The 26,828-nt window shown below is 40.8% G+C and overlaps 1 protein-coding gene across 1 annotated transcript in view; it reads left to right on the top strand.

Annotated features, from left to right (window-relative positions):
* Positions 1 to 2,441: 2,441 nt before the first annotated feature.
* DPP6 (dipeptidyl peptidase like 6) overlaps positions 2,442 to 26,828 on the top strand; it is a gene marked incomplete at both ends in the record, with an annotated part of 485,505 nt that continues 461,118 nt past the window's right edge. The window contains one exon of the mRNA XM_079538258.1: positions 2,442 to 2,501. Coding sequence (XP_079394384.1) covers positions 2,442 to 2,501 — 60 coding nt within the window. The remainder of the gene's footprint in view (positions 2,502 to 26,828) is intronic.

The raw sequence follows: 26,828 nt of genomic DNA, 5'->3' as shown, positions 1-26,828 counted from the left end.
ATTAAGTAGTGTTTTTTCAAGTGTAAATAAACATCAACTGCTCTGAAAACAAATCTTTTCTTGCTACTAACCCAAATGGAAGCTATAAGTACAGTGCTGTCTTGGTTTTAGGAGAGAATGGGGACTCAAGTGGAGCCATGTGCAGGCATCAAATGGAAAAATGAGACAGCAGAAGGCTTTCCCTGGCTCATTCTTGCCAGAGCATAAGACAAAATGTACCCTACAGTGAAAACAGTTCTGTCTGCTTTGCTAGTCCGGCTGTGGAGGGAAGAGGAGGTTACTGCTTGGGAAGGGTAGTGGGGTGATATCTTTCATATCCTTGTTTCCTTCAGGACAAAACTGAGCTAAAACAACCTGGACTGAAGCTCCCACCATCAGTTTGTAATACAAAGTGTTTGTTGTGCAAGGTGTAAGCTGGAACAGATAAATACACACATATACACCTATATATACATATACAGGTATGTATTTCCTTTATTTCCCTGAAAAATTTGGCTTGGAAGGCAAGACAGAAGAATAGATTTTTCACCTGTTGCATGCAGTGGTCATAAGGCTTTGCCATGTATCTCTTTGGGCAGTTTTTCTTGCCTATCTCTGATTTTGGAAAGCATTGCACATCCTTGTACAACTACAAATAGTCTGGGGATGACTGCATGTCTCAGTGCAGAAACTACTGAGAGGCTACAATGTCAGCAGGGCCCATCAAATATGCAACTTAAAGTCTATAATTGGATTTATAACATCTTGGTTAGGAAGACAGAAAAGCCACTGAAGGAAGCAGTCAGCAGTAAACTTCAACTACTAACTGGAACAAGAAGTAAAAGCCACCAGAGGGATATAAAGCAAGGGGAGCAGACACTGAGAGACCAAGGAGCAGAGCGTTGTCACTACAATACAAGAGCAATTTGGAAAGGAAGCCTGCTCTGAAGAGATAGTTTCTCTCTGGGGAGGGACCCATTTCTTTTAGCAAACCAGACATTGAGTATCTGCTGTTCTCCAAACTGCATGCCCTGCTGCTGAAGGGGGAGCATGTTGACAACGTGCTGAGGCTCTGGGGCTTCTCTCCTATACCAGAGCTTGAAGGTCGTGGCTTCAACCAAGTTTACCTTTTAACTACACTTTCTTCTGAAGTCAGCTTCCATGATGGTCTCTCCTAGCCACACAGCATGCAGATTTAGCCAGTGAAGCATGTAGTGGTGTATGTATCCCTCATAAATGGAGGAGCTGGGCTTCTCCAAAGTGGTGTTGGCTCTGGCAACCCAACCACTTGATTCTCTGAGGTACTGCTGTAAAGCCCAAGTGCTTCCCTGACAGAAGCAACACCTGGGAAACATTTATCTAAAGGCTTCAAAGTATGTTATGAAAGTATACAACAATGCCTTTACTGATCTCTTTGGATAGTTGAACTCCTAAGGGGGGAAAAAACCCCATAACTACACAATTTGATAAGATGAACTGCGTATGATTATAGCTAGGCAGATTTTCTTAGTCAGAGGTAGGGTTGTTTATACTCTGTTCTGTTGTTCCTCTGCTTTTCCTTACTTTGCAAACAGATTTTCACGCAAGTTTTTGTTGCAAGGACAGAGGAGGCAGCACTCACACTCATGGGCTAAATGGAGGAGGGGAAACAGAGCCTGCAGACAGCTGGACTTGATGGTCCTTACGTGTCCCTTCTGTGTTTCTAGGATCTGGTCGTGATTCATGCTGTGGATTTAGTCTTGTTTTGTTTTGTGTTGTGTTTTTTTTGTTTGTTTGTTTGTTTTACTTCAAATCATTTTTCATCAGCAAAGTGGGGCAGGTCGTATAGCCCCCATTTCTGTCCGGTGTACCTGGAAGAAGAATTATATAAATTATACTAAGACCTAAATCCCGAGGCTTATGAGTAAATAAACATCTCTCCATCGCATCACAGCCACCCTTTCATTTCACCGGAGACAGCTGCTCTAACTGCCCCAAGCACTGGAGGAGGAGGGGGGTCAGAAAAGAAAAAAGAAAGAACCGAGCTCAAGTGGAAGGCTTGGCGCTTTTTAACGCGATTTCCCACGCTCGAGGAAGGGAGGGGGATTAAAAAAAACGGCGGAGAAGTGAGAGCGCTGCGGCGGGGGACTGCTGGGTGAGGCCGGGCTGCGGGACATCGCGCCCCGGACAGCGGGGCCGAACCGAACCGTGCGGTGCCGTTCCCTCCCCCCCCTCCTTCCCCGCTGCCGCGGCGGCCCCGGAGCGTGGGGGGCGGGCAGACCGGGCTCGCCTCGCCTCTGCTTTGGAGGGCGGGGGAGGAAGCGGAGCCGGCGGCCGCGGGTTGTTTTAGGGTTTGCTTCGGAGCGGGGAAGCCGGGTGCGCAGCCCGCGCGCACAGCCCCGAGCCCGGGGGCGAAGTTCCGCTGCGGGGGCAGCCCGCCTTCTCCTACCCCTCCCGGCACAACTTTCCTGCCCGGCCTCAGCATGAACCAGACGGCCGGGGTGTCCAACAACGTGCGCTGCTCCAGCGGCAAGGGGCCCAAGGTAAGCGGGGCTGCCCGGACTCCCCTTTCTTTCGTCCCTAAACGTGTATCCGGGAGCGATTCCCCCCAAACCGGGGCGACAACCCCCTGCTCTTCCCTCCATCCCAGCACTTTGCCAACTTCAGCCTTCTTTCTTGGCATCCCTTCGGTGTTGTGGCTCGAGGAGGTGATGACCGGGTTTATAGGGACTAAAGATGCGGTCCCAAGTGCTGGAACGCTCCGAACTTGCGCTCCTGCTTCAAACGGGTTAAAATGCTTTGAAGATAGAGATTGGTGCTGGTGCGTTGTGTCGGATCAGGTAGAGCTGCTGTGTTCACTTCTTGCCACGGTGTGTTTGCCTAGCTAGGCAGCTGGAAAAAATGAAGAGCTGGGATAAAGCACCTGATTGTGAACTCAGCTGAATGCGACCAAGATGTAATTGGGTCCTCACACCTGATTCCAGTCAGATTTGCACTGTTGTTTTTTCTGGTACTAACGAACATGGCCCTTGCATTTATCCGTATGATAGTGTTATGCTGTTAAATGGGAGTTGTGTGGGTTTGTGCCTTCTTGTAGGCGTTTCTGTTGGTGCTGCTTCTGCAACTCTTCAAAGCGTGTTTTGGTGTTTGTATTTCTGTTTCATGGGGTATTATTTATTTATTCATTTACCTGTTTTTCTCCAAGGATCTCAAAAACTGCATTTTGTCACGAAGCATGTTTCTGTGTTGGCTAATGGGATGCGCCTTAAAGAAATGCAAAATTTATGGGTTGCTGGAAATGGTGCAGTGAGCTTCTTTTATTTTATCACTTCACACGGAGTTCATGTTGCATCTTCTAGGCTTGATGTCATGTTACTGTTTGAAATGCCAGTGCTGCTGCTCACCTGGTTGGCAACTTTGTGCCTAGTCAGTGCATACCTGGTTCTGCAGGTTTGCAGACTTAGCCACACAGGTTTATATCATACATCTCCTGTAGAATGAATTTGGTCATTGCTCCTTTTATCACCTGATTTTTTAAGGATTAAACCCATTAATCATGCATCTGCATGAGTACTAAAAGATGCTGTGCGATGAGGGCTGTGGAAGTACGCAGATAGTTCAGATGAGTCTGCTGAAATTGTTTACTTAGCTCCATGACTAATCATATATTTCAAGTTAAACCCATTCATGAGCCCTTTGCATAATCAGAGAGCCTGAAATTGGAGGTCCTCTGTGGATCTCGCCTGTAATTTCAAAGCTGAGCCTCCTTTCTTTGTACATCTTGGTTTTGTTTGAGTTTTGGGTTGAACAGCAAATGTTATTGAGTATCAGTAATAATTCATTTTACCAAGCTGCTAACCTAATGCTTTAATGCACAAGGAAGAGATGGGGCTAAAATGGTTATATTCTTAGCATACGTTTGTCATTGTCTTGAAGGTGTCCTCATGTTATTTTCAGGTGCTGTAGGGAATGTATGTTTTTCCATTGGAAATAAATATATTTTTTCAAGTCAGAAGACTGACGTGATTGATGGTTTCAGGTTTTTAATTAAAACATAGAAAGCTCCATGCACGACTGATTCCAGGAAGAGTTCAGAAATGGAACTGTATGAAACAGAGCTGAAAAACAAAACAAAACAAAAAAACCCCAATGTAGTAGACTAGAAAAGAGGCAGAATGAAGGAGTGTTTTGTGACACTGACTTCTGAAGCATGGAAATGCTTGTGAGATGTTATTTTTCCCCCAGAAAACCAGATATTAACAACCAAACAGAACTTTTCTGACCTTCCTGATCTCCTAACTTCGTAACTCATTGGCCAGTTTTAATCAAAACTGACAGAATGAAAGTGTTGCAAACACTGACTTTCTACAAGTGGCATGGAAGTTGATTGCTTAATAGAGAAGAATAATTATTTGATAGCTGAGCAGAAGAGGCAAGGGGAAATCTGCCCTTACCTCCTTTACTTGCACTTTCACATTAGCTCACTCAGTACTTGGTTATAAATACACTGAAGACTGTTCGAAGATTGAGAGAGAAGGGGATAAAGGAATGAGTGCAGAATAAACTTTCAGAAGAAGTGAAAGTTGTTGGTAGGAGAGCAGCAGCGATGTGAGAGCTGGGATATATATATAAGAGGGATTGGGTTGTGCCAATGCTATGGGCTGGAAATCCATTGCAAGGCAAACATTGCTCTGTCATTATTTTCTTTATTCATGACATAAGGTGGGTTTTTTTTGGTTGTTTTTTCTCTTCTCCCCTCCAAAATACATTGGCACTGTGTGTCATCTGAGGGGCAGCAATTGCCAAGTCACCGGGGAAGGTCACTCTTCCTGGCTTTGCTGATTTTTCGTCTCGCTAGGCAATAAACTCAGACTCCAACTTCCCTCTGCAAGATTTACAGCTTTGCACAGATGCATTGGGCAGCAGAGGCAACATTCTAAAAAGAGGGATATTATTAAGGACCTTAAATAAATAACTGACTATAATTCCATATTGTAGTAATGCATGCCTACTAAAACATATATGTATATATATTTATAGGCATTTCCATAACACATTTAACTGTTTCTAACCAAGAGCTATCTCTAAGCCATCTGTGATTGCTACTGAGAGATCGCAATTTGTTGATTAGAGACCTATAGTGAGGAATAGTTTGTGTAAATACGGCTTCCAATGCTCTTTTTTTTCCTGCTTATGACTAATCCCCTTGCCTTTCCTAAGACAATTTGTGGGAGGAAGGCAAATGGATTCGCCCCAATGTTATAATGAAAAGCTTTGTTGTGGGAACGTTTCTGTCATGTTTGGGTGCCTGGGGTAGTGAGCCTTACATTGCTGAGAGTCTACACAAAGCCAGATGCTCCTCTTGTGTGGGCTAGGAGGAGGCTTCATCTCTAGGGAAGAAGCATTTTCTGGAAAGATGGTTCTCTTATTTAGAACTTTGGGGGTCAGTTCCCAGTTATCTCCTTTTGACAGGTTTCTTGAAGGAATTAAGGAGGTCTAGCTCCATATGGGGGTTCAGGCACTTCAACACTGCACAGTGCAGTTCCTGGCTCTTGGCTTTCATTCAGCAGTGAGGAGCTCTGTGCCAGCCAATGAGGGGCACAGAAGTTGTCTTAAATTTCACTTGATCTATAAGATTATTTACCAATTGAGACACCGAATTTCATCTATCTTGAGGGAGGCAAATCTAAAGAAAACGTTGGGTGTCATTTCTTTCTTTAGAAAGGAGTAATTTCTGGGTTGGTGCCGATCTGTGTACAGTGAGCAAGGAGATATCCCAGCTAGCAGAATTTGTGGATCTGGTGTCATTTTAAGTGATGATGGGGATTCAGAGCCTTACGAGCTCCTATCCTTTGCAGTAGGTATCAGAAGACTGACTGCTTCACAGCAGGAATGCTCTGCCCTCCTGAAAATGGGCCAATGCTTGTTCTTCAGAGAGGGGATGGAGATGGAAAGCCTCAGTGCCTCCTGGGGACAGAAGGATGCACCATCTCTTTGCTTTGTACAAAAATGCATTTAGCCAGACTGTTGGCTGCTATGCACAATCTGCATGGTAAGGTTAGAATCCCCCAGCTTCCTGCAGCAGCCTCATCTGTAGATTTGTGCTTGTTGGTCGGCATTACGCTGCTGCTGCTGATTCCGTCTCTTCTGACTTCCCTCTGACTGTACCTTTGAATGAATGTATCTGTGGAAGCTGTTTTGTGTGGAGCTGTCTTGGACACAGAGCGCATCTTCTGTGTCAGGTCTCCTGTTGTCCCATCAGATATGGATGCAACTTCTTTGGTGTACATCAATAAACAAATACAGCCCTAGCTACACGTCAGCAATGAGTGCTGAAAGAGCCTGCATGTCTTCTGAGGATAATGCTTTCATTTTGCTACCTACATGGCAGTGATGTTTTGTTAGACATTTACAGCTTTTCATGGATCTAGGCTTTAACTTATTCCTGATTCAGATCCCAGTGGGTGGGTAGGAGATGAGTGTTTTTTTCTTCTCCCAACAGGAGTGATAGGAATCACTCAGACTGTATGGTAAAAAGAAACAACACAGTGTTAAAACTGAACAACTAGTGTGTATTTCCATCACGTCTGTTCTAGCTGTGTCTTAAAGGGTACATTTTATGCTATCACAGATACTAAGCAGTCACTCTTCCTCTCTTGGTTTAAAGTATGCCCACACCTTAAAAAAGCTCATTGAATGAAAGTATTGAGGTTGGGACATCTGCCTGAATAACCATAACGTGATTTTTAATCAGCACTAATGAATGCCTGAGGATAGCAGCAAATCACTTGGATGGAGGTTTTGTTTTGTTCTTAGTTTTGTGGTTTTTTTCTTTTAAAGGAGAGACAATTTTACTCATTATCAATTTCAGTGTGTGAGCAAGTAGATAGGAAAACAGCTCAACGAAGCAGTTTAAATTCTTGGTAAAAGTAAAGTATGTCAAGCTAAGCTGAACTGGAAGTATAGATTGTACCCCTGCTTGCTCTCCCATTATTTTGAAAAAAGCAATGTTGACCTGTAAGAAAAAGAAATGGTAGATTTGGGGTGTTCCTACAAAACAGGATATTTGCAAGGAGTGGCCCTGATCTAAAGGTGCAGCATAGTGCTTGTACAGTTGTGGTCAAATGTCAGCAATGCCCTTTAAACATGATATGAAAGAGTTTGTTTTTTATAGTAGCTTATTCTTTAAACTGTTCTTTAATGAGACATTATCACCTCTACACATGATGAATGTAATTGTCTTTTATATGAACGTTTGCCCCTATGTGAAATTCACTTATTTCATTTGAATTACTACTTACTTATTTTGCTTTAATTGTGGAGAATCAATACCTCCAAATTTTGCAAGCAGTAAAGCTGTAGTGTCTTAGCACTTCTGGATGCAGAGAATACAGATAAGGAAGCTGTTGTAGCTCCTGTGTGTTACTGCTGAAGTGGAAACAAGTTCTTCCACATTTTACTTGCGCACTGGTTTTTACTGTGTGTGGCAAGTTATCATGTATGAGCACAACTATGGAGGATATTTATGATTTGTCCAATCTAATACTCTACTGGAATGCAAAGTTGACTTCTGCATCTAATAAGGATTAAAGTAAAACCTGGTATGGTTGCTCGGGTTTTATAGAATGACCAGTCAGCTGTCTCCAAAATCCAGCTCTCCTTAAAGGGCAGTTCCTTAAGAAGTCATATTTTCATCTCAAAATACCAGTCTTTAGACTGGTCCAATATAGCATTGCATAAGAGCCCCAGCTAAGATCAGGAGTTACTCCTGCTGGGTGCTTTAACCCTATGGAGAAAGAAACAGTTTTTCCTTCAGTCACCTTAGAATTTAAGTTAACAGTAGAGGCAAAAATCTTCGAGAAGGGGAGAATCACCTTAATTACACAGAGAGTGAATTAAGATGCTGGGCATAACCTACCAAACTTTACAAACTTAGCATAATAATGATCTTAAGTTCAGCAAAAAGAGTTAGAGAAGATAGCCTGACAGTGAGTTTCTCTGACATGGAAAAAGAAGGCAAAACTGGCCATTGTCCACTGAAGAGCCAATTAATGCATATGCTGGTGGCATCCACAAGCGTATCCCTCCCTACAAAATATGTTATCCCTTTCCCCGCTGTAGGTGTTGGCAGGGGAAAGCCAGGGTCAGTTGAGAGGGAGAAATATGTTGACTTAGGAAATCTGTAGACTTTCCCACTAGGATTCTAGGAGTTGGTTTGGCTGCTCCTGGAGTAGCATTTGTTTTTAAGTGGGGTTGAACTATGTAGTGTTGGTTCAACGCTTTATCAGTTTTCAGAGGTCTTCCAACTACTTTATCTTTTGTGGGGGATTTCTCACAAAGCAGCAGCAGAAGGCAAAGCCTGACAAAACTGAGAAATGTGTGAAAATCAAGAAGAAAAAATGCTGGGGAACTTCAGGGGAAGTGTTTGAAACTGTTTTTGTCACATTCTCTTTTTTGTAAACTGTAAGATTTCAGTTGACAGTGTGTGGTGGAAGTGCTGAGTTACTGAGACATCTTCTGCTTCTGTTGGTGTAAATGGAAAGACTTCAGAAACTTCTAAAACTTTAAAGCAGCAAAGCATTAAGGATTTTATGAGTATTGACTGAGGGAAATTCTTGATTGTAACTCTCATTATTTCAAACAGTGAAATCTGCTTTGTCTGCAGTTCTTCCTGTATACCTGATGATTTTGTCAGTAATTCCAGAGATATTCCTTGGAGAGCTTCCTTGGACCATCCTAGAGTCAGCTGTCCTGTAAAGTTTCCATTAATAGAAAATTTTGCCAGGGGGGTGGTGAAAAATTCAGTGCAAGTCTCCAAGTGTCCCTCTGAAGGATATGAAGGCAAAGGGAGATGACCAGACTGACTTTATAAATTGGCTGCGGATCAAAAACTTACTGGTAGGAGTGACGTTTCCCCCAACTGGAGAGAATGCAGTGGTGGGATTGAACCTGTGAAAGAGTCCCTGCAGCACTTAACGATGCTATTACTTCTCTTGTTTTTGTTTGTTTGTTTGTTTTGGTTCTTTTTTTTTGTGATGGGGAGTAAAAGGAGCAGGGTTGGTTGTAGTGTTGTGCAAGTGTGCACCTGCAAGAATATAATTAACCTTGAACAGCTGTTGTTTTAAGGGTCTGGAGAGACCGTCAGAAAGGATCTGGAGAAGGACGGTCCTTTCACCAACAAATGCTTGCCAGAAGCATTATGGCAGGGCTGTGCAGAGCTTGAGGGGCTTCCAGCAGTGTGGGGGGTTTTGATCTCCATCTCTTCAGTGCTCTTTGGCACAAGCAGCCTCAAGCTCTGAATCTGAATGAGCTCCGGGGATCGGTAACGCCAGAGCTATCCTGCACCAGGTTTATTTGTGGGTGCTGCTCTCTGCTGCTGTTTTTCATCTTTAATGAGAGCTGAACACACCATAAAATTTTATTGGGTGTTTATGCTAACAAAATTAACTAACAGTTGGTGTTCTGAAAAAGCAGCCAGAGCTGTGACTGCTATAACTGGAATCTGCAATGGCTTTTTAACTGGTGTAGGACAGGGCAAATGTGTAAGTGCCAATGTCACATAACTATAAACCAATTTTGTATTAACATTTTATTGACTAGAACTGGTTACTTGAAATTTCAAGCAAAATCTTAGTGTAATATTATGTTTTCAGGTATATAGATAGCTAGAAACTGTGTCAAAATGGTGCTGTTAATTTACAGTACCAAGACCAATGGGCTGGTCATCAAACTAAACTGGTTTGAATATCAGCCAGCTCTGAGAAAGAAGCATGCTTTTACCTAGATACAGGAAGGTCTAATTTGTAATTCATGGTGCTGCAAAAGTTGGGTGTAAAGGCTTTTGATAGTGTTCAAGGGAAATGTCTCAATTTGTGGATTGAGCCCTGACTTCCACTAGGTTGTTGACCAAATGGGAACCTGCTTGGGCAGGGGGGGTTGGACTCGATGATCTCTGGAGGTCCCTTCCAACCCCTACAATTCTGTGATTCTGTGAAATGTTTTTAGCTTCATATTTTTTGTATGGTCACCTTATTATAGATTCTAGTTGATTTTCGAGGCCAAACACTGTTGTCATCAAGAAAACATGTGCCAGGCTGCATTTAACAGTCTTGTATAGGAGTGGTCTTGGGTGTCTACAATGAAATCAAAGGAGTCAGTGCTAACTGCTCCATACAAAGACTGGGACAAATGCTTTATGCCCACGTTTTGTGGTAGTTTTTTTTTTTTTGTTGTTTTGTTTTGTTTTGTTTTTTTTTTCCCCTTTCTTTTCTTTTCTTTTTTTCTTTTGGCAAAAAATCATAGAAAAACAGAATGTCTTGGGTTGGAAGGGACCTCAAAGATCATCCAGTTCCAACCCCCTGCCATGAGCAGGGTTGCCAAAAATATGAATGAGCATTTCCTTTGCATGATCTGCCAGCTCTTTGGTGGAGGATAACAACTTTGTGACCCACTGAGTGGAATTCCCATTCTGTCTGTTCACCTTATGTCATTGTGTTTAAAATCTGAAGAGAAGCTTGTTAAAATTATGAAATGGTGGGGTATGGAGAAACACAGCATATACAGCACTTTCTAGGTGTTATGAGTTCAAGTGGACATTATGAAATATGCTGCAGCATGGGCAAGGCTCGTCATCAGTGAGAGCCCCGGAGGGAAGTTTGGGGACTAATGAATGTGCCAGGTGCTGGTCTCCTCCTATCTCTGCCTGAAACTTGAAAAGGAGCAGAACATCAACTTTCGAGGTCACATAGCTTGCTTATTTGCAGATGGTATCTCAAATTGGAATTCTAGGAGGAGATGTAAATTATGGCAGACAGATGTGTGCAGGCAGCTGCTAATTTACTGCTACTCAAGGCAGCAGATACATAATATGCTTCCTCATCTCCCCCCACCTTGATGTATTTATGCTTTAAGGCTTTTGACTCTTCTTGGACTTCCCTTTAGCATCCCAACATCCTTGTACTTGCAGCTTTTTAGCGCTGGTTTTCTTATTCAGGTAAGATTTTGCTAGATAGCGACCTCACACGGAGCCTTTTCCACTCCTTTAACTGTTCTCTGAAGTCGAAGATCAGATGGTTTTCAAACAAAACACATTCAGGTTAAGTCCAGCTGCAGGGACCTGCTTCAGTGTTCCTTCTATTGTATACTCCCTAGGAGCACTGGTTGCATATTGGGATTCAATTTTACAAGAGGCTTTGCGTCCAGAAAGCACAATACTGTTTCCTGCATCAAAGAACATCCTTTTTAAAATTTGTTCTCTGGTTTAGGGTTATCTCTCAAACTAAGGACTTTATTCCAGATGTTTTATTCTTGTTCTTCAGCACTGATTTCTGTGTGTGATCCCATTGATTGTCATGAGGCTTGTTATCATGGTCGTATCTGGAGCTCAATGAAAGCATGCACTGTAACATATTTTGCTTGACATACTGTGCTTCCTGTTCTCTTGTCTGACCCCCTATGGCACAGTTAGTCTGCCAGCAGAGAGGCTGCCAAAGTTTTTCAGTCACTGGAAATGTAGACAATTGTTATTGTTATGAATCTTCCACTGAGCTCAGGGCTGCCCCTGGATTTCCCAGGTTCTCCTCTGTGTGTGCTCTGTCTCTCCATATTTTCTTATTTGTTTCCGTGTTAATCACTTGAGTTATCTTGATAATCCCAAAGGCTGCAGAGCATCTTCCACTCCTTTACTTGGGGTTTATTCTTGCTTTCTTCCTGTATCTCCTCTGCACCTACTGATTTTTCATAGCAAAGAGAACTCTGAATATTCCACTTTACAAATAAATTAATTTAGTTTTTGTGAATAAAGCTTGATATATTTCCTTTAAGTAGTAATAACAATTTGAAACTTTTTCTTCACCATTTTATGAGTGTTGTAGATAAAGGACCTTCACATTGTTAACAGGCCTGTATGCAGAGCTGATGTGATCTATCCAGCTCATGGATGCTGAAGGACTGACTCAGGTTGAAACACAGATAGCTTTACATATTATTCTGAAAAGGTAATGATGGTTTTTGATCACTACAGTGTGAGCTATGAGGAAGGTATTTTGAGTCATGGCTCAGAACTTGCACTTAAAATTTGGAGCCATGTGTGGTCATTGCAGAGCATGTAAAAACGTTAGCCAAGAATGGAGAGAGGAAAGAAACTGGTTTGGGAACCTCAAATTCATGGCAGTGTTTCAAGTATTTGGGCTCCTTTCCTCCCTTCCCCCTTCTCAAGCCAATAGAAAACTTCAGTGCTTTTTTATTACTTTAATGGAAAGTAATCAATGCTGAGCGCCATCATAGTATGATGATCAAAATACCTCAGATACAATATTTTGCTGTCAAATATAGCTTTAAGTCACCTCCAATGGCCTTTCTCAGGTACTCTCCTTCTATAGCTTCATTATTTTTTACAGCATACATTTTGCATCTGAAAAATTCCAGTTTACAGCTGATGTAGGATAGCTGAAAGAGACAAAATTTTATTTGTTTCCTTGTTCGTTTATTGTAACTGCAGGAGGGAGGTCTATATCTAAATATTGGTGATGTCAGCAGAAGAAACATATCTAAATTTCTTGTGTGCTGTTGGAAGAATTGCTCCTAAAGCTTTTCAAGTCTGTGTGAAGTTGATTGAAGGACCCAGTAAGGAAAAACTGGATTTTCTAGTGCTTCAGTTTTTAATGATTGCAGAAAAATGGGTCTTCCATCCATTTAAAATATAGTTTGTAGAGACATTATCACAAATATCTTACTATTTCTTAAAAACGCCTTTTTTTCTCACTTTCTTGTAAGTATTTATTAGATTTGAGTTTTGATATAGAGATCATCCAGAAGAAAAAAAAATCAGAATTTTAGCTAAAACTGACTCTTTCTTATATGCTCTCATGATTTGGAAACAGACATTGTGAAGAGTTAGGGGAAATCTAGCAAATCACAAAGGAGTCTTACCATCTTTGTTCACAGTCTTAGCGAGTTAACAAAGGCTGTAATGCTGTTCAAACCAATGACGACTGCATTCAGCTGAGAAATAGCCATCCTTTGCAGAGGCTGAAGCAGTCAGATGCACCCAAACACTAAAGTAGGATGATTGCATGTAAACGTTGTCAAAGCAAGGATACTGATTTATCTTGTATTGTACAAAAGGAATCTGCTGCCCCTTGAGGTGCATGGAAGCCAGTCTGCATGTGCTTGTCAGTGGTTCCACAGTTACTGTGTTTGCCATAAAAAAGGGGATTTATTTGATGATTGGGAAGGATATGTTGTTGCATCACTGAAAAGGCAGCTTTTTTCTGATGTATAAATGAGAAGGAATGTTCATTTTTTGTCTAGATGGTTAGCTGTGCTGTAACAGCTCTCCTAAGTATCACTGTAAGAGCATTTCATGCCAAGCATGAAATTTCATGTATTGTCCAATTTCATTTACTAAAGAAATATAAAAATAAAAGTAAAATAATACTCAAGAGTATATCTGATATTGCTACAGATATGTTCCATTAAAGGATGGAAAAATACCATCAGAAGGATGCAGGGATATTTACACAAGTCCTCCAAAACTGCAGTGTTTTGTTCTAACTGGACAGTTAATGTAAGGTTATCTTTGAAGGATAGGACTCCATTTATGGATTACTACACCAATGTTTGTGTGTGGAATTTCAGTTCAAATGTAATCTAGGGGCAGGATTTTGCTCTACTGATGCTACACAAGATGTGCCAAGTATCCTTCTGGATGCTGTACCATGAGGATGTGAATTTCCAGCAGGTCTTGTGTTGTGTCTGCAATACATCTTGGAGGTCCTGGGATATCTCAAGTGATTTTGCTATCTTCACTTTGCTGAATACAGCTAATCACTCCCTAAACTGTGATTATAGTCAAAACTGAATGGTCTGTGTGGGGAAGCCTGCTGTAAGCTCACTGTGGGACAGTTGCTCTTTCATTTCCTTCTTGTATTCCATGAACTTTTTTTCTAGGTCCTTGTTGACAATAGCAGGAATTTAGATACCTGGTACTTCTGTAAGTACCTCGCATAAGTAACTTGGCTATCTTAGTCTCAAATTGTGTGTCACTTGTAGCCTTGTCCACTTTATTATGTGTTGTCTGTGTGCATAAGAAAGGATGGAAATAATTCTAGTATTAAATTCTTGCCTGCTATTTCCTAAGGTCCAGGCAGTTTCTTTTGAGTCAGGATGAAGGGCTGAGTACTATGGTGTGATCAGCGTACCTCACGTCACTTTATCTATAATAAGATCTCAGATCAAAATGATTGATTTATTTTCAAAGAATTGGAGTTTTGGAAAAGTTTGGGTTATTTGGATCAGAGTAAATGTGGCAGGGGGCTTAGGCTGATGTGTATGCTTCAATCTTGATGTTGCTGAGAGCCTGTTTGGAGCAAGAAAGAATGCCTATGTGAATTGGGAAATAGGATAGATTTTTATTTATTTTTGTTTTTTGAAAGGTTGGACTATCCAAGCCAATCCTTTTGAACCAAGGGAATTAGGGCTGCAAAAAATCTGATATCAGTGCACAGAAGATTTATGAATCTCTATGTGGAGGGGAAGGCAGATGTAGATAAAGCAGGCAAGGTTAAATCATGCTTTGCCTGTAATTCTGAGCATGATATCTACGTCGGTTTCTTTGACTGCAAGGTCCTTTGGGAGCCTTGCGCACACAGTGCAAACATCAGCTGGTCAGCTGCGTGCCAGGCCGTGGCTTATTTTATAAATGTTTCTCAAAATATATTTAATCAATAATGCTAGCTTGTGTTAAAAAATACACTGCTTTCTGTTGATGCTTTTTTTTTTCTTTTTTGGCACAGAGGGATCCCTCTCCCATAGTTCTGAAAAGTAAAGATGAGGTATTTGTCTGAGTGTTCAGAATTAGGGCCAAGACTCTAACATGTGTTTAGTGCCAGCATAGTGACTTCTCTCCTTTAATCCAGTTGCCATAAACTCGCTGGACAATCCAGCACATACCTAAGGGAAAACCAGACTGTCAGTACTGCTAACAGCTCTTGTTGTAATAATGATATTATAATAGCATCCTAGCCTAGTTTGTTCGTATTCAACAAATCAATTCCAAATTATTCTGACATTTAGATAAGAAAACATTTAGAAGATTGCTTTTTTTGGGAAAGATAGCTCTTTTTAGTCTCCTTCTCTGCTCAGTAGCTTTGGGTAATGACAGTGAAATTTTCTTCTCCAGTTCTGCTTCTTAAAGAGGGTACATTTTTCTGTTTAGAAATAACTGTAGTGAAGTGACAGTGTAATCTGTAAAAGTCAGCAGGGGAAATATCCTTTCGTGGGGGAAAGTATGAGCACATGAAAAGTTATTTTAAAAACTCTCCTGGAATATAGTAAACTGTGTTTTACTGGCATTATCCTCAGAATAGGAGATTGGGAGTGAAGGAAGAGGCAGTTATCAGCTAGGACATTTCTGTGGACTTGCTTGCTGTAGTGTTTCAGCTCCTCACAATCTCTGATGATATTTTCTTCAGATCGCTATTGATCGTTGTTAGACTGGATTGAGTTACATTAAGTTAGTGTTAGTCTGGTTTTATGGACAGTGGAACTGGGAAATGATGGCAATGGATTTTTGAAGATATTTAGTTACGTACGTATAAAAAGATAACATTTTGTTGTCTTCTCATGAGCAATGGCCATTACATGGGAGATGGGATTACATTGTGGGATGTATCTCTTCTCCAAGCTGAACAGCTCCAGCTCTCTCAGCCTGTTCTCTTTCCAGTTTACAGAGAAGGATGTTATGGGGAACCACGTCAGAGTTCTTAGTGAAGTAGAAATAGATGACAACAGTGGCTCTTCTTTTGCCTGCTGATGCAGTTACACCATGACAGAAGGCTCTATGTTGGTCATGCACCCCTGAAACACTTGTAATTTTGAAGCTTATATGGCCCTCCCTGGATACTCTCCTCTGCAGTCTGTGAGAGAGCAGAAGAAATTATTCCAGGGCTCAGCATATCATATTAATAGATCAACAGCTCAATTATTTTCCTTTTTGCTGGCAGAAGGAAGGTGTTCACACTCAGGCAGTTTAAGACTACTGGCCATTGCAGCTTTTATCTAATGTGCAGGTATCTCTGGAAATGTAGGTATTAGATTGTTTTGATTTCAGAAGTTAGCTTTCTGGATACATCAAGAACTGTAACCCTTCAAAATTGTTTCTGAATTATTTTAACTTGGGATTATCCACTGCCATCAGAAACAACAGATTTGTGAGTAGTCCCTTGCTCCTATCTATCCATTTCTTTGGAAGCAAAACACTTAGAGCATGGTTTCAGGGACATGTTGTTGTCCTGATTAATTTTGCCCCTTGAATTATTTTTAAATTGGCTCACATAAATGAATGACACTTATAACTATTATTTTCATGTACTCAGAATAGGGGACCATGTGCAAAATAGGAAGATGCAATACCATAGTGCTGAGATGAGATTTTGAAGGCAGGATCCTCGAGTGCTATTGGCTTCACTGCCTGTAGAAATAAATAAGTTGTATCATGAATGAGTTGTGTGAATTCAGCAGTACTTAGAAATTTATAAGCACCGGGTCTGGTAGGACTGAGGTACATAAGGCCTTCTACACAAGGACAGTGGGGATCTAGGAAGAAAAATATATCTAAATGTCAACCTAAATCACTGAGGGATTGAACTGGAAAAGAGGTTAAGAACATGTCTAAAACAGAGATGAGACTCAGTTTTTCTTGTTGCTCTTTTTTTTCAGACATGCTTTAAAAAATAAGGCACCAGCTTTCTCTTTCTCTCTAGGGAAAAATAAAAACTGATGTGTCCAGGGGAGGAGTGTGCAGTGTGAATCCCAAGTGGATGGGACTTTCTTATGCAGCCCTGGGGGAAGGAGAAGTTCAGAATTCAGAACATCTCATTTCTAAGCCTTTCATGTGGGCTGGTGCTGAGCAATTTCAGGAGGTTTGGGGCTGGTTTTCAGCAAGTTCCTGCTCAATAGATGTCAGAATTTACTCTGAGGTATTTAATTCTCAGAAAGGTGCATATAATCAGTTGTTTTGGATGATGAATATAGAATACCACTGATTGATCATTATTCTCAAGTTTCCAGTTCTGCAAAAGAGACTTCATGGCATGTTCTGCTTTCTCGCATTAGATTTGATGTCTTTCTGCATGCCATGACCACAATATATGAAAAATCCCAGTTCCTTCAGTTGGCTTCTGTTGAGCAAAACACCTCCATGATGTGTAATTACTTCATGTGTTCAAGGCCCTGAACAAAAGTCATGAAGAATCTCCCTCCTTCGCTTTTTCCTTGCTGGAGTAGAGGATTAGAGGACTGTGTAGTCACCCACATGTTTTAAGTTATGTTATTTAGTTTGGTGGTTTTTTTTCTTCTGAATGTCCTTGACATCTTTTCAAAGATGAGCTCACTTCATTGGCCCTGTTTACTGGTGAGGTAGCAGAGATGCCTGTCTTGAGTGAAGCTTTGAGTTCTACTCCTTCAAGCATAGGTTTTTCTTTACTTGGACTCAGACATGCACTAATAATAATTCAGGTGCTCTGTCACTCCTTAAAATATTTTGATCATGAGATTTTGACATTTTGTGCTCTTTGTAGCATCTTTTTTATTTTTTTTTTTTATTTTTTTTTACCATTTCCTTCATTACTTGAAGGAAAAACAGGACATTTCAGGATTTCAGAATACATGCATGTGTAATTTTCCGTAAGCTGACGTGTATCTTCCTGCTTTCTTGTGGCTTGAAATGAATTTTAGATTTTAGAAAGGTGATATAAGCCATTAAACAGTCTTGCTGTCTAACCTGTGACTGTTATCTTCTGAATGCTTCTTATAAGCTTCTGTATGCTTATATATATGACGCTTATATACAGAAGCGTCTTATGCTTCTGTAAATCCTTCTCTTTCTTCAGATAAAAATCAGAAACATAGCAGAGTGGGAAAACCACACTGTTTGGTAATTAATAACATGTTTTGTTGAGACAGAACAAGTGGGTTGCAGTGATGTACCATTGATGTGCATCATCTTTATTTAAGCAACAGCTTCACTCATAAGTTGATGACCAGCAATAGTTTGCTGCTAGTTTACAGGTTGCCTAGAGAGGTGGTAGATGCACCATCCCTGGAGGCACTCAGGGTCAGGCTGGATGGAGCCTGAATATTCTGTGGCTGCAGTTTGGTGAGTACTGATGCACTTAGCATTCTTCTGTGGAAGCTTTGCTTATTTCCAAGATGAGAATCCATGCCTATCTATGCTTATCTTTACTCTCTTCAGCTTTTTAACTCAGATCTTTGCCAATCACTAGTAGTTATATATTGTTCATGTAACATACCGTCAGTATAGAACTCATTGACTGCTGTCTTGGTACCAGAGGGGTTTGGGTTCTCAACCTGAGATTCCCACTGAGAGAGACATTTTCCAGACAGGGTTTAGCCTCTCAAAGGAGAAGAAAGTCATTTATTTGGTAGGTTATTTAGTTAGTTCATTTATTTAGTAAAGTTAGGTAGCTGAGTATCACTTTTCAAAAATTCACACAAAGTGTGTGTATATGTGTGTGTATACATATGTAATAAAGTATTTTCATTGTGGAATTAATTTCTTTAATGTCTTAAAAATTTCCCTTTCATGAGAGGAAAGCGTTTACCTTGTCATCAATTTCATCCTGCCCCTCTCTGTCTGAAAAGGCTCAAATTGTGACCTATTTGTTTACCGCTCGCTTCCGTAATTCTATTTCAAAGTTCCTTTCATGGTGCACTACAGAAGGGGGTGAAAAAAAGAAGACATGGGGAGATTTTATATGCTAAGGAGACTGCATCAGACAGGCAATTAACTGGCATTGTACAGCTTGTACAAGAAAATCAGGAGATACGAAGATTGGTGTTACAAAATGTAAGTAATGGGCAGACTGCTGCTGAAGTCTGCTTGATCTGATGCTAGGTTCTGAGCAGTTTTCTTACTGCAGTCTGAGATGAAGACTTTGCTTCTCTCTGTGCTCACATTCACATGGATAGGATAGTTTTGCTCCATGCTGGCAGCCCAGTGGTCCCTAGTAATGGTAGTACTCACCTTTACCATTTTTTGTTTGCCCAAGATGTACTTGTAGCCAAATTCTTTGCTTGTGTCAGTGCTTCTGGGATTGGTGGGAATGTGCTTGTGCACACCAGCAGAAATGTTGGCCCTGCTCCATCATAAACAGATGACAGACACTTTCAAATGGAGCTCGATCCCTCTGTCAGTCATTGATGAAGATATCAAAGAGCACTGGTCCCAGTACTGACCCTTCAGGGACATCACTTGTCACTTGACTGTTGACCTATCCTGATTTTTTTTTTTCTCTAGCAGGGCTCTTGCTCAAAGCACACAGATGTGAACGGAAGGAAACTATTCCCCCACCATGCACAGAAGTCTAACAGAGTAACGTACAGATTTTTCATCCCTTGTGATTTAATTGGATGAGCTGATTAAAACTCAGAATTTCTTTCCTCCAAATTTTTGTCGAAGTCAGGATCATTTTGTAAACAGAGCTGGCTTCCACAATCTGGCTTTTCCTGATGGAAATCTGTTCCAGTGGAAGTCTTCCGCCAGACCTCAGTGAAGAACATATGGATCCCAAAACTGCTGAGACTGAGGAATGAGGCAGTAGTTTGTTGGTGCACTTAGAATAAATAAATAAATAAGCCCCACCACAGCAAGAGCTGCTGCTTGGGGACTTTGCAGCTCTTCATCCATCTCCTGCTTTGATTCTCAGCCTGTGCAGTTCCTTTGTGCTGAGCTTCACTTCTGAGAAAACAGTTTTAGTATGTATGTAGCTGCACACCTCCCTCTGCAGGAAGGAAAAAAACAAAAACAAAAACAAACCAGATGCAAGTAACATTAAAATAATAGTAATAAACTTTTATTACTGATGATGGAAAGCATATTTGAACTGAAGATGCAAAACCAGTAACAACCAGGGAGCTGAATGCACCATCAGATAAAAAACACTGTACAGCACAGCGTATTTATAGCAATATTTGGCAAGAGAACATATTCCAGCTAAAAGACAGTCTTCTAAATGCATACCACTCAATTGCATGGTTTAAATAATATTCAAATTAAATAATGGAAGTGTGTTTTCTTACAGTGAATCTTTCAACAGCAATGCTCCATTTTGCTCATTGGGTCAGTTCTGCTCTCTTGATCATTTGTATTAGCAATAGGTCTAATACAGTTAATAAAGCAGGTTACAATTCCTGGATTTTGACAGTCTCTGTAACATGCCTCTAAGCCTGAGTGGTCAGCAGCAAAAATCATGTTAGCAGAGAGAGAAAGCCATTCCTATGGGGTCTTGGCTGGGGCCTGGAGTTAGTATGGAAATGTCATGGCAGCAAAAAACAAAAATGCTCCTTTCCCAACCCTGGCAACCCAGATGCGCTTCCCACGTAATACAGAATTTGAGATATTTAGGTATTCATGGCACTGTACTCATTAATTCAAATAAAAATAGAGTCCCAAATAGTAAGCAAATGATTTCAGCTTTCATAGGCTCAGTTGCATCAGTCTATTCTTAGCATATTCATTGTTGGTTTTGATCAAACTGGATTAAGATGTGCCTTCATACATAGTGACAAGTTTGACGCAATGCCCTGAAAGGTAGGAGGAGAGTGAACTGATTTCCACAGCTATCAAAGTATTTGCTTGTAATTAGCAATCAGAAGCGTGAAAGCTGTTTGTTACAGCAGGGATATCTTTAAATAATGACAGTATATTTCCCAAAGCTCACCTTACAGCCTCTGCGATTAAGGAAGAAATATAGAGATGAACCAGAGGAAAAAGTGGCATTGCAGACAAAAGGGCAAATATCTTTTGAGAAGATATCTGTCACAGACCTGCTTTGCATTGCAGTGAGGTTTTCTTTGGATTGTACTAGATGATGTTCATAATGATCTGAAAGGTCCCCCAGATTGAACAACCGATATCTAAAGTGTGGAGTCAGAGTCAGAATGCTTTGCTCACTTTCTTGAACGGTCGAAGAAAGAAAGGGGAAGAACGCTTGCAGATCCCTGATTTTGAGGAGACACTGCTGTCTGCTTTCAGTAGGTACTGTCTGGATAAGGGTGTTAGGAGCCCCACTTGTCTTTATTGGATGTATTTTTGATTCTAAAAGCTGTTCCTGGTGGATGACAGGGATGACCTGTGTGTCTCTGGTAGTGGCTGCTGGGCTCAGAAATAACCTAAGATGTAGCTTGGAGCAATCAGACTGTTTTGCAGTTGTGCATATGCTTTGAACCCTAATGTAGAAGCTGAAAACAGCTTGTTAGGGGAGGTCTTATACAGCTGACTGCCAAGAGATTTGCATGTGCTTATTGTGCACTGTCTCCAGCTGGACACCCACCATGGGGAAAGTATCCACCTGATGGCACAGAACAGATTTCAGCTGATCTCTGGAGAAGTGTGGATTCATGTCTGATTCTTTGTCTACATGGAAGGTCTACTTTGTATCTTTGGTGGGCTAGGGAAGACAGTGGCAGTCACCTCAAATGCTATCATCTAGACCAAGTCCATTAGTTTTCTGCCAACAGAAGCGGGAACTGAATTTCCTGGCACGGCCTGAAACCTGTATGTTTGGTAGCTGACTAGAAGCCCTTTGCCATTGCAGTACAACTTGTTGCCTTCCTCTTGTCACAGCACTTTTCATATTACTACTTGATAATCTGCCACAATAACATTTGGATTGTTAGTGGGATTGAGTTAATTGTCCTTGGTGTTCCCAAGCAGGGAGGTACAAGCAATGATGTGCTTGTGGAGACACAGTGTGCCCTTCTCTACCACTGCTTCCCTATATAGTCTCTTCTGTAATGCCTGGTCCTTCTGGAGAGACAGCAGATTTAGGGTACACAATGTCCCTATGCCTAATGGTCTGCACAGTTCTGTTCCTGTAGATTAATGGGCTGCCTTGACTCCAGTAGATTAAATGTGCCTCGGACAGTTCTCAGATGTTCAAGCCATCTGGCATAAATTGCTTGCCACTGTATTGCTAACCTCTTGGAAACTCCCCAAAAGCATGCACATTGCTTTTTGCCAAGGGATCAGCACCTGTGTTAATTTCCAGTCTACACCCAGGAGCTGACTGGGAGGGTGCTAACTGGCAGAGGCCTGTGGTGGATAACGATTTAACATTATAAAGCTCTCAGCACTTGTACCCATGAATGGTCCTTGACACTGGTTAGCCTTTTAGCACTCAGACGCATGGCCCTTTCACCTTTTTTCTTTCAGGAGACAAGTCTCACTGTCAAGCTTAGTGCTCCTGGATGCATAAGGAGCAGGAAGATGTCAATATCAGTGATGCCTTAATGAAGAGAACAATATTTTCTTACAAGTGTGCACGGATTTTGGATTTCTTTACATGGCTCCAAACTAGGACTGAAATTCAGAACAGAACCTCTCCTGAGGTGTTTTGCTTGCCCTTAAAAGTCAGTAAGTATTTGTTGGCCTGTCCAGAGGACTTAAGACCCTTTCAAAGGATTGAAAATGAGCATGGACATCCCAAAGAATCCTTGTTTAGTGTTCAGTATCTTTTCAGGGTTGTCATTCTCTTACTTCGATGTTGGAAGCACATGGGCAGAACTTCTTCCTTAAAGACCCACAAATAGACCCATGATAGATTATGTGTCAAAATGCAATTTAAAAATAAAGTCACAAAATAAGAACAATATAAATCCATAACTCTTAGCAGCATTAGCCCAGTCAGCATGGGAAGCAGAAGTCATCCAGGAAAGAAAAAGCATGATAATTTTTTAGAAGAACATAGGCTGTTAAATTGCTTTGTCGCTTCCAACCATCTAGAGAGAAAAAAAAAAGTGTGTTCATTCCTGCTTGAACTGATGAATTGAAATTGCAGAAGAGACTGGGTTTTGTAATGCTGGTCTGCATGTTAATTCAGATCTCAGAGTTGGTGGATTCTGTGTTGACTGAGCATAGTTACTACAGCGTATATGTTGGGAACTTGTCTTCTTTGTTACTGTCTGAGTGGAAACGGTTGCTCAAGGGAATATTCAGATAGAAAAATCTTTCTTACGGTTTCATGGGGAAATGAGATGTTAGGTGGCCACAATGCATGTGCAAGCATAAGCTTGCTTCTCCTGTTTCTCCTCAGTAGTTTTTTAGTTCAGCTGGCAAATGTCAACCAGATCTGATGAAAGGCTCAACAAGCTTCATGAAAATTAGTGGCTTCATTGTAGAGAGAGGCTCTTCATGCTTTCATCTTCATGTTATTCGTGGGTGGTAGGGAAGTCTCCCTAGCCTCTCCTGCAATTGGTAATGGAGGCAGTAAGATGTTCTTTGTTCAAGACAGTCGGCATCTGCTGGAAGGGAGATTGGACTGAGGCAATAGGCTTGTGGCCAAATCTGTGTAAGACTGTGTTTCACTTGGAATGTTTACTAATGAGTTGTGACTAGCTCCTGAATTGAGTTACTTTCAACCAGGATGGATTCAGAATTTTATACAGCTTCTATGCTGACCTTGGAGAGATGATGGATAAAATACAAGGATGGGTAGGAGTTGTTCATGTAGTTCATTGATATTCAAGAAGTGAAAATTTAATAAATAACCAAACTTTGAGGCTGACTAGCCTCAGTAGAATTTTTTGATGAATAATACCCAACTTTCAGACTCACATCTGTCAGCTGTTGTCTTTTGCTGTTTGAGTTTTTCATCCAAAATCTCCTTGTAGTTTGTAATTTAGATTTTGCAAGTTTTATATTCACTTTGTTTTCCTCTGCATTTCATTCTTTGAAAAAGCAGGGAAACTTTCCTCGGTATGATAACCAAGGCTAGATATATTATATCCAGAGAGGTCTTATCAGTTTCTTACAGTGTCTAGCAATTATAATAGTGCTTTTGATTTATGTTATATTCCCTTAGCAACCACACATTCTGTTTGCCACCTTCATTTCAGCTGCATATTGGACTAACAGATTTAGGGATTTATTTTTTTTTTTTTCTCACAATAAAAATTCTTAATCTCCCAGTTCCAAATCACTTTCCTGGTCAGTGTGCTGAAGCTTCTCATTTTCAATCATGATTTTTATTTTATTATAAATATCATTTTCTTTCCTCAAGATCCATTAACGTCGTCTTCTTTTCTTTCTTGCTTTTTTTTTTTTTACATCAGCTTTAAGCTTAACCACTTTATTTAATATGTAGCTGCATGTGTTTTAGATTTGGGAGGCTGATTACACCATGTTTTACTCCCAACTGGTATTTGCAAACTTATGACCTTATCCAAGGCCTTTGTGCAGAGCGAATACTGGCACTTGGAAGTTGTTTGGGAAGCATCTACAATGCTTCCACTGTTTGTTCTGCTGCTGAATGTGTGCTGTGAATGCCTTGAAGGGAAAATACCATTTTTTTCCTTCTATTATTCACTGAGGAGAGAAGAACCACTTAGATGAGTGCATTCCTGTTGGGAGGGTGCTAATTTATTATGGTGTTCTAAATTTATGTGTAAACAAATGCTGATTTGAGAGCAGTCAGCTTTTGTAACAGCAGAACCATCTGTAGTGGACCAATTCTAATTTAATGTCATTATTTCTGTTTCTATTTCTAGTACACAGCTATCACTCACATCCCTGAACCTCTGTGTCATTAAAAAAATAACGAAACAAAAAAGCAAAAATTCAGACACCAGGCTCCTGACTGTATCACTGTGACAGGTTAGGCTTGTTATAGCTAAGCATTCATCATGCAGCATAGTGAGAAAATGTTGCCTTTGGTGACAACAGTCTGAGCCTGACTTAAGCTCGGATTGTTTTGACTCAAGAGATCTACTTCTGCATTTCTACCATCTGTTTCCATCTCTTCTATGTCATATGACACCATGTCCAGATCCTGCACACGTCTCTGCTTGCTTTGGCACACATTCGTTCCGTAGTGCAAAGACAGGTGGAGCAGGTCAGAGAGGGATGCCCACTGCCTCGGCTGGTGTGGGAGCATTTTTCTCATATGAGTTACTCCAAAGGAATTTCTCCTTGTCCTCTCCATGCCATTGTTAATGTCTGTAGACACAAAGTCTAAGGCTCCATTCTGAAAAACATTTTGGAAGGTACCATCTCTGCATTAGTGATGTGAGCAAGAATCAGTGTGTTAAGATAAACTTGAGCTTTATTTTCCTGTCACTTTTAATAACCTAGTCGCATGTCATGGATGGGCTGGACCAGGAACCTTTTGTGAGTTTGTATTGGTGGTGAACCGAGGGCTCCTCCACACTCCCTTTAATTCAGTGGAAGCCAAACCTCTCAGCATCAGAGCTGATGGCAGCCTTTCAGGTATAGATTCAAGCATGAGTGGTGCTGAGCACAGGTGTGCATGTATAGATCTTTTTAGAAAGTAGAAACAAGAAATCAATCTTTTCTTTCAAGTTCTATCAAAAACTATGGTGATTGCTTGTATAAACTTGGGAAAGTTGCGAATACGATATCAACTCCTTTTGCAAATGCATATTATGCATGAAAAGCTACAGAGCATTAAACAGATAGGATGTATTTTAACACATTTTCCAGTTCAGGAATCTACTTCTCTCATTTAAATGCTTTGAAAAGTTGTCTTGCTTCTAGGGGGCCTCCAAGGAATGGGACCTGTCACTTTACAATCCTGTTTATAGGATAATCTTCTGCCCAGTTTTTTTTTAAATAGTAAAACCCAAGTAGCTTTAGCACAGGATTTAGGTTAGTGTTGTTTTAATTACCTTTCAAAATTCTTTGGATTGGTTACAATATATGATGCAAGAAAATGCAATGAAATCCACAGGTAAGATGTAATGTTAAAGCTATATTGAGAAAACACTGAAATAGATCTATGCGTTGTAAGAAAACTAAGTTTCTAATCTGTACCACTACATGATTGTGTGACGTGGTGGTGGTTTACTACAGATGAAAGAGTTTTAATTTTGACTCTTCCTTCACAAATGTTATTCCAGCTATCAGTGGTGCATAGCAATCTTTGAGACTCACACATTTAGAGGAAGAAGAAAATGCATACATTCCTGTCTCTGGGGAGCTGTGTGCCATCTTTGCCAGAGCTTTGCCAGGCTTGATGGCTTGATAATACACTAAATGCCTTTATTGCTTCCCTGTTATAGTATTGCAGCATATTTTGTCTGACCTTGAAAAGAATTATGGTTTTTTGTCCAGAAAAGAAACAACCAAAAATCCAACACAAAACAAATCTACTTCAGATTGTAACTTTAAGCCTCCTCACCAACACGGATTACTGAAACAGCACTGTGCTCTGCTCACTCCACTGACTGCCTATATAGAGCAGCAGAAGGATTTGCAACTCTCTCAGAGATTGGCTGGTATAACAAGACGCCAAATCAGGTGAGGTTGATCCAAATTTGGGTTGCCATGAATGCTTTTTGAAAAGCTCTGTGTACACAACGCCAGGTGTCTCACTCTGAGAAAGGAGTAGATTCATTAAAACTCAGCATCGACTCTCTCATCTTCTTTTTTGGTAGTTACAGTTAGGCACATTTAGACTTGAGATCCCTAGCAGCATCTCTTTTATAATTTGCCTTAATTAGCATTGGTCTGAATATGCAAAAGTTAAAATTTCAGTTTTGCCTTGTTCCATTCTTCCTTTTACTACAGTAGTTTAAAGGATCAGCTTTTCAGGAAGAATAAAAGACTCTCTTGTGTTGATAGTTCTCATACAGGGCCCTAAGAGCTTCGATAGTGCCATTACTGTCTGTTCTGTGCCACCAGTCTGTAACGTACAGACATGAGGCTGTATTTAATGCATGAACATGATTGGGAATCGGCATGTTTTCCTGCTGAATTGGGCACCTTTAGCCCCTATCTGCAAGAAAGTTCCACTACTGTATGCTTTCCATATTAATTTATGGAAATTTATTCC

Source organism: Tetrao urogallus, assembly GCF_951394365.1.
Source record: "Tetrao urogallus genome assembly, chromosome: 7".
Taxonomy (NCBI): domain Eukaryota; kingdom Metazoa; phylum Chordata; class Aves; order Galliformes; family Phasianidae; genus Tetrao; species Tetrao urogallus.
This window is presented reverse-complemented; position numbering and strand designations above follow the sequence as displayed.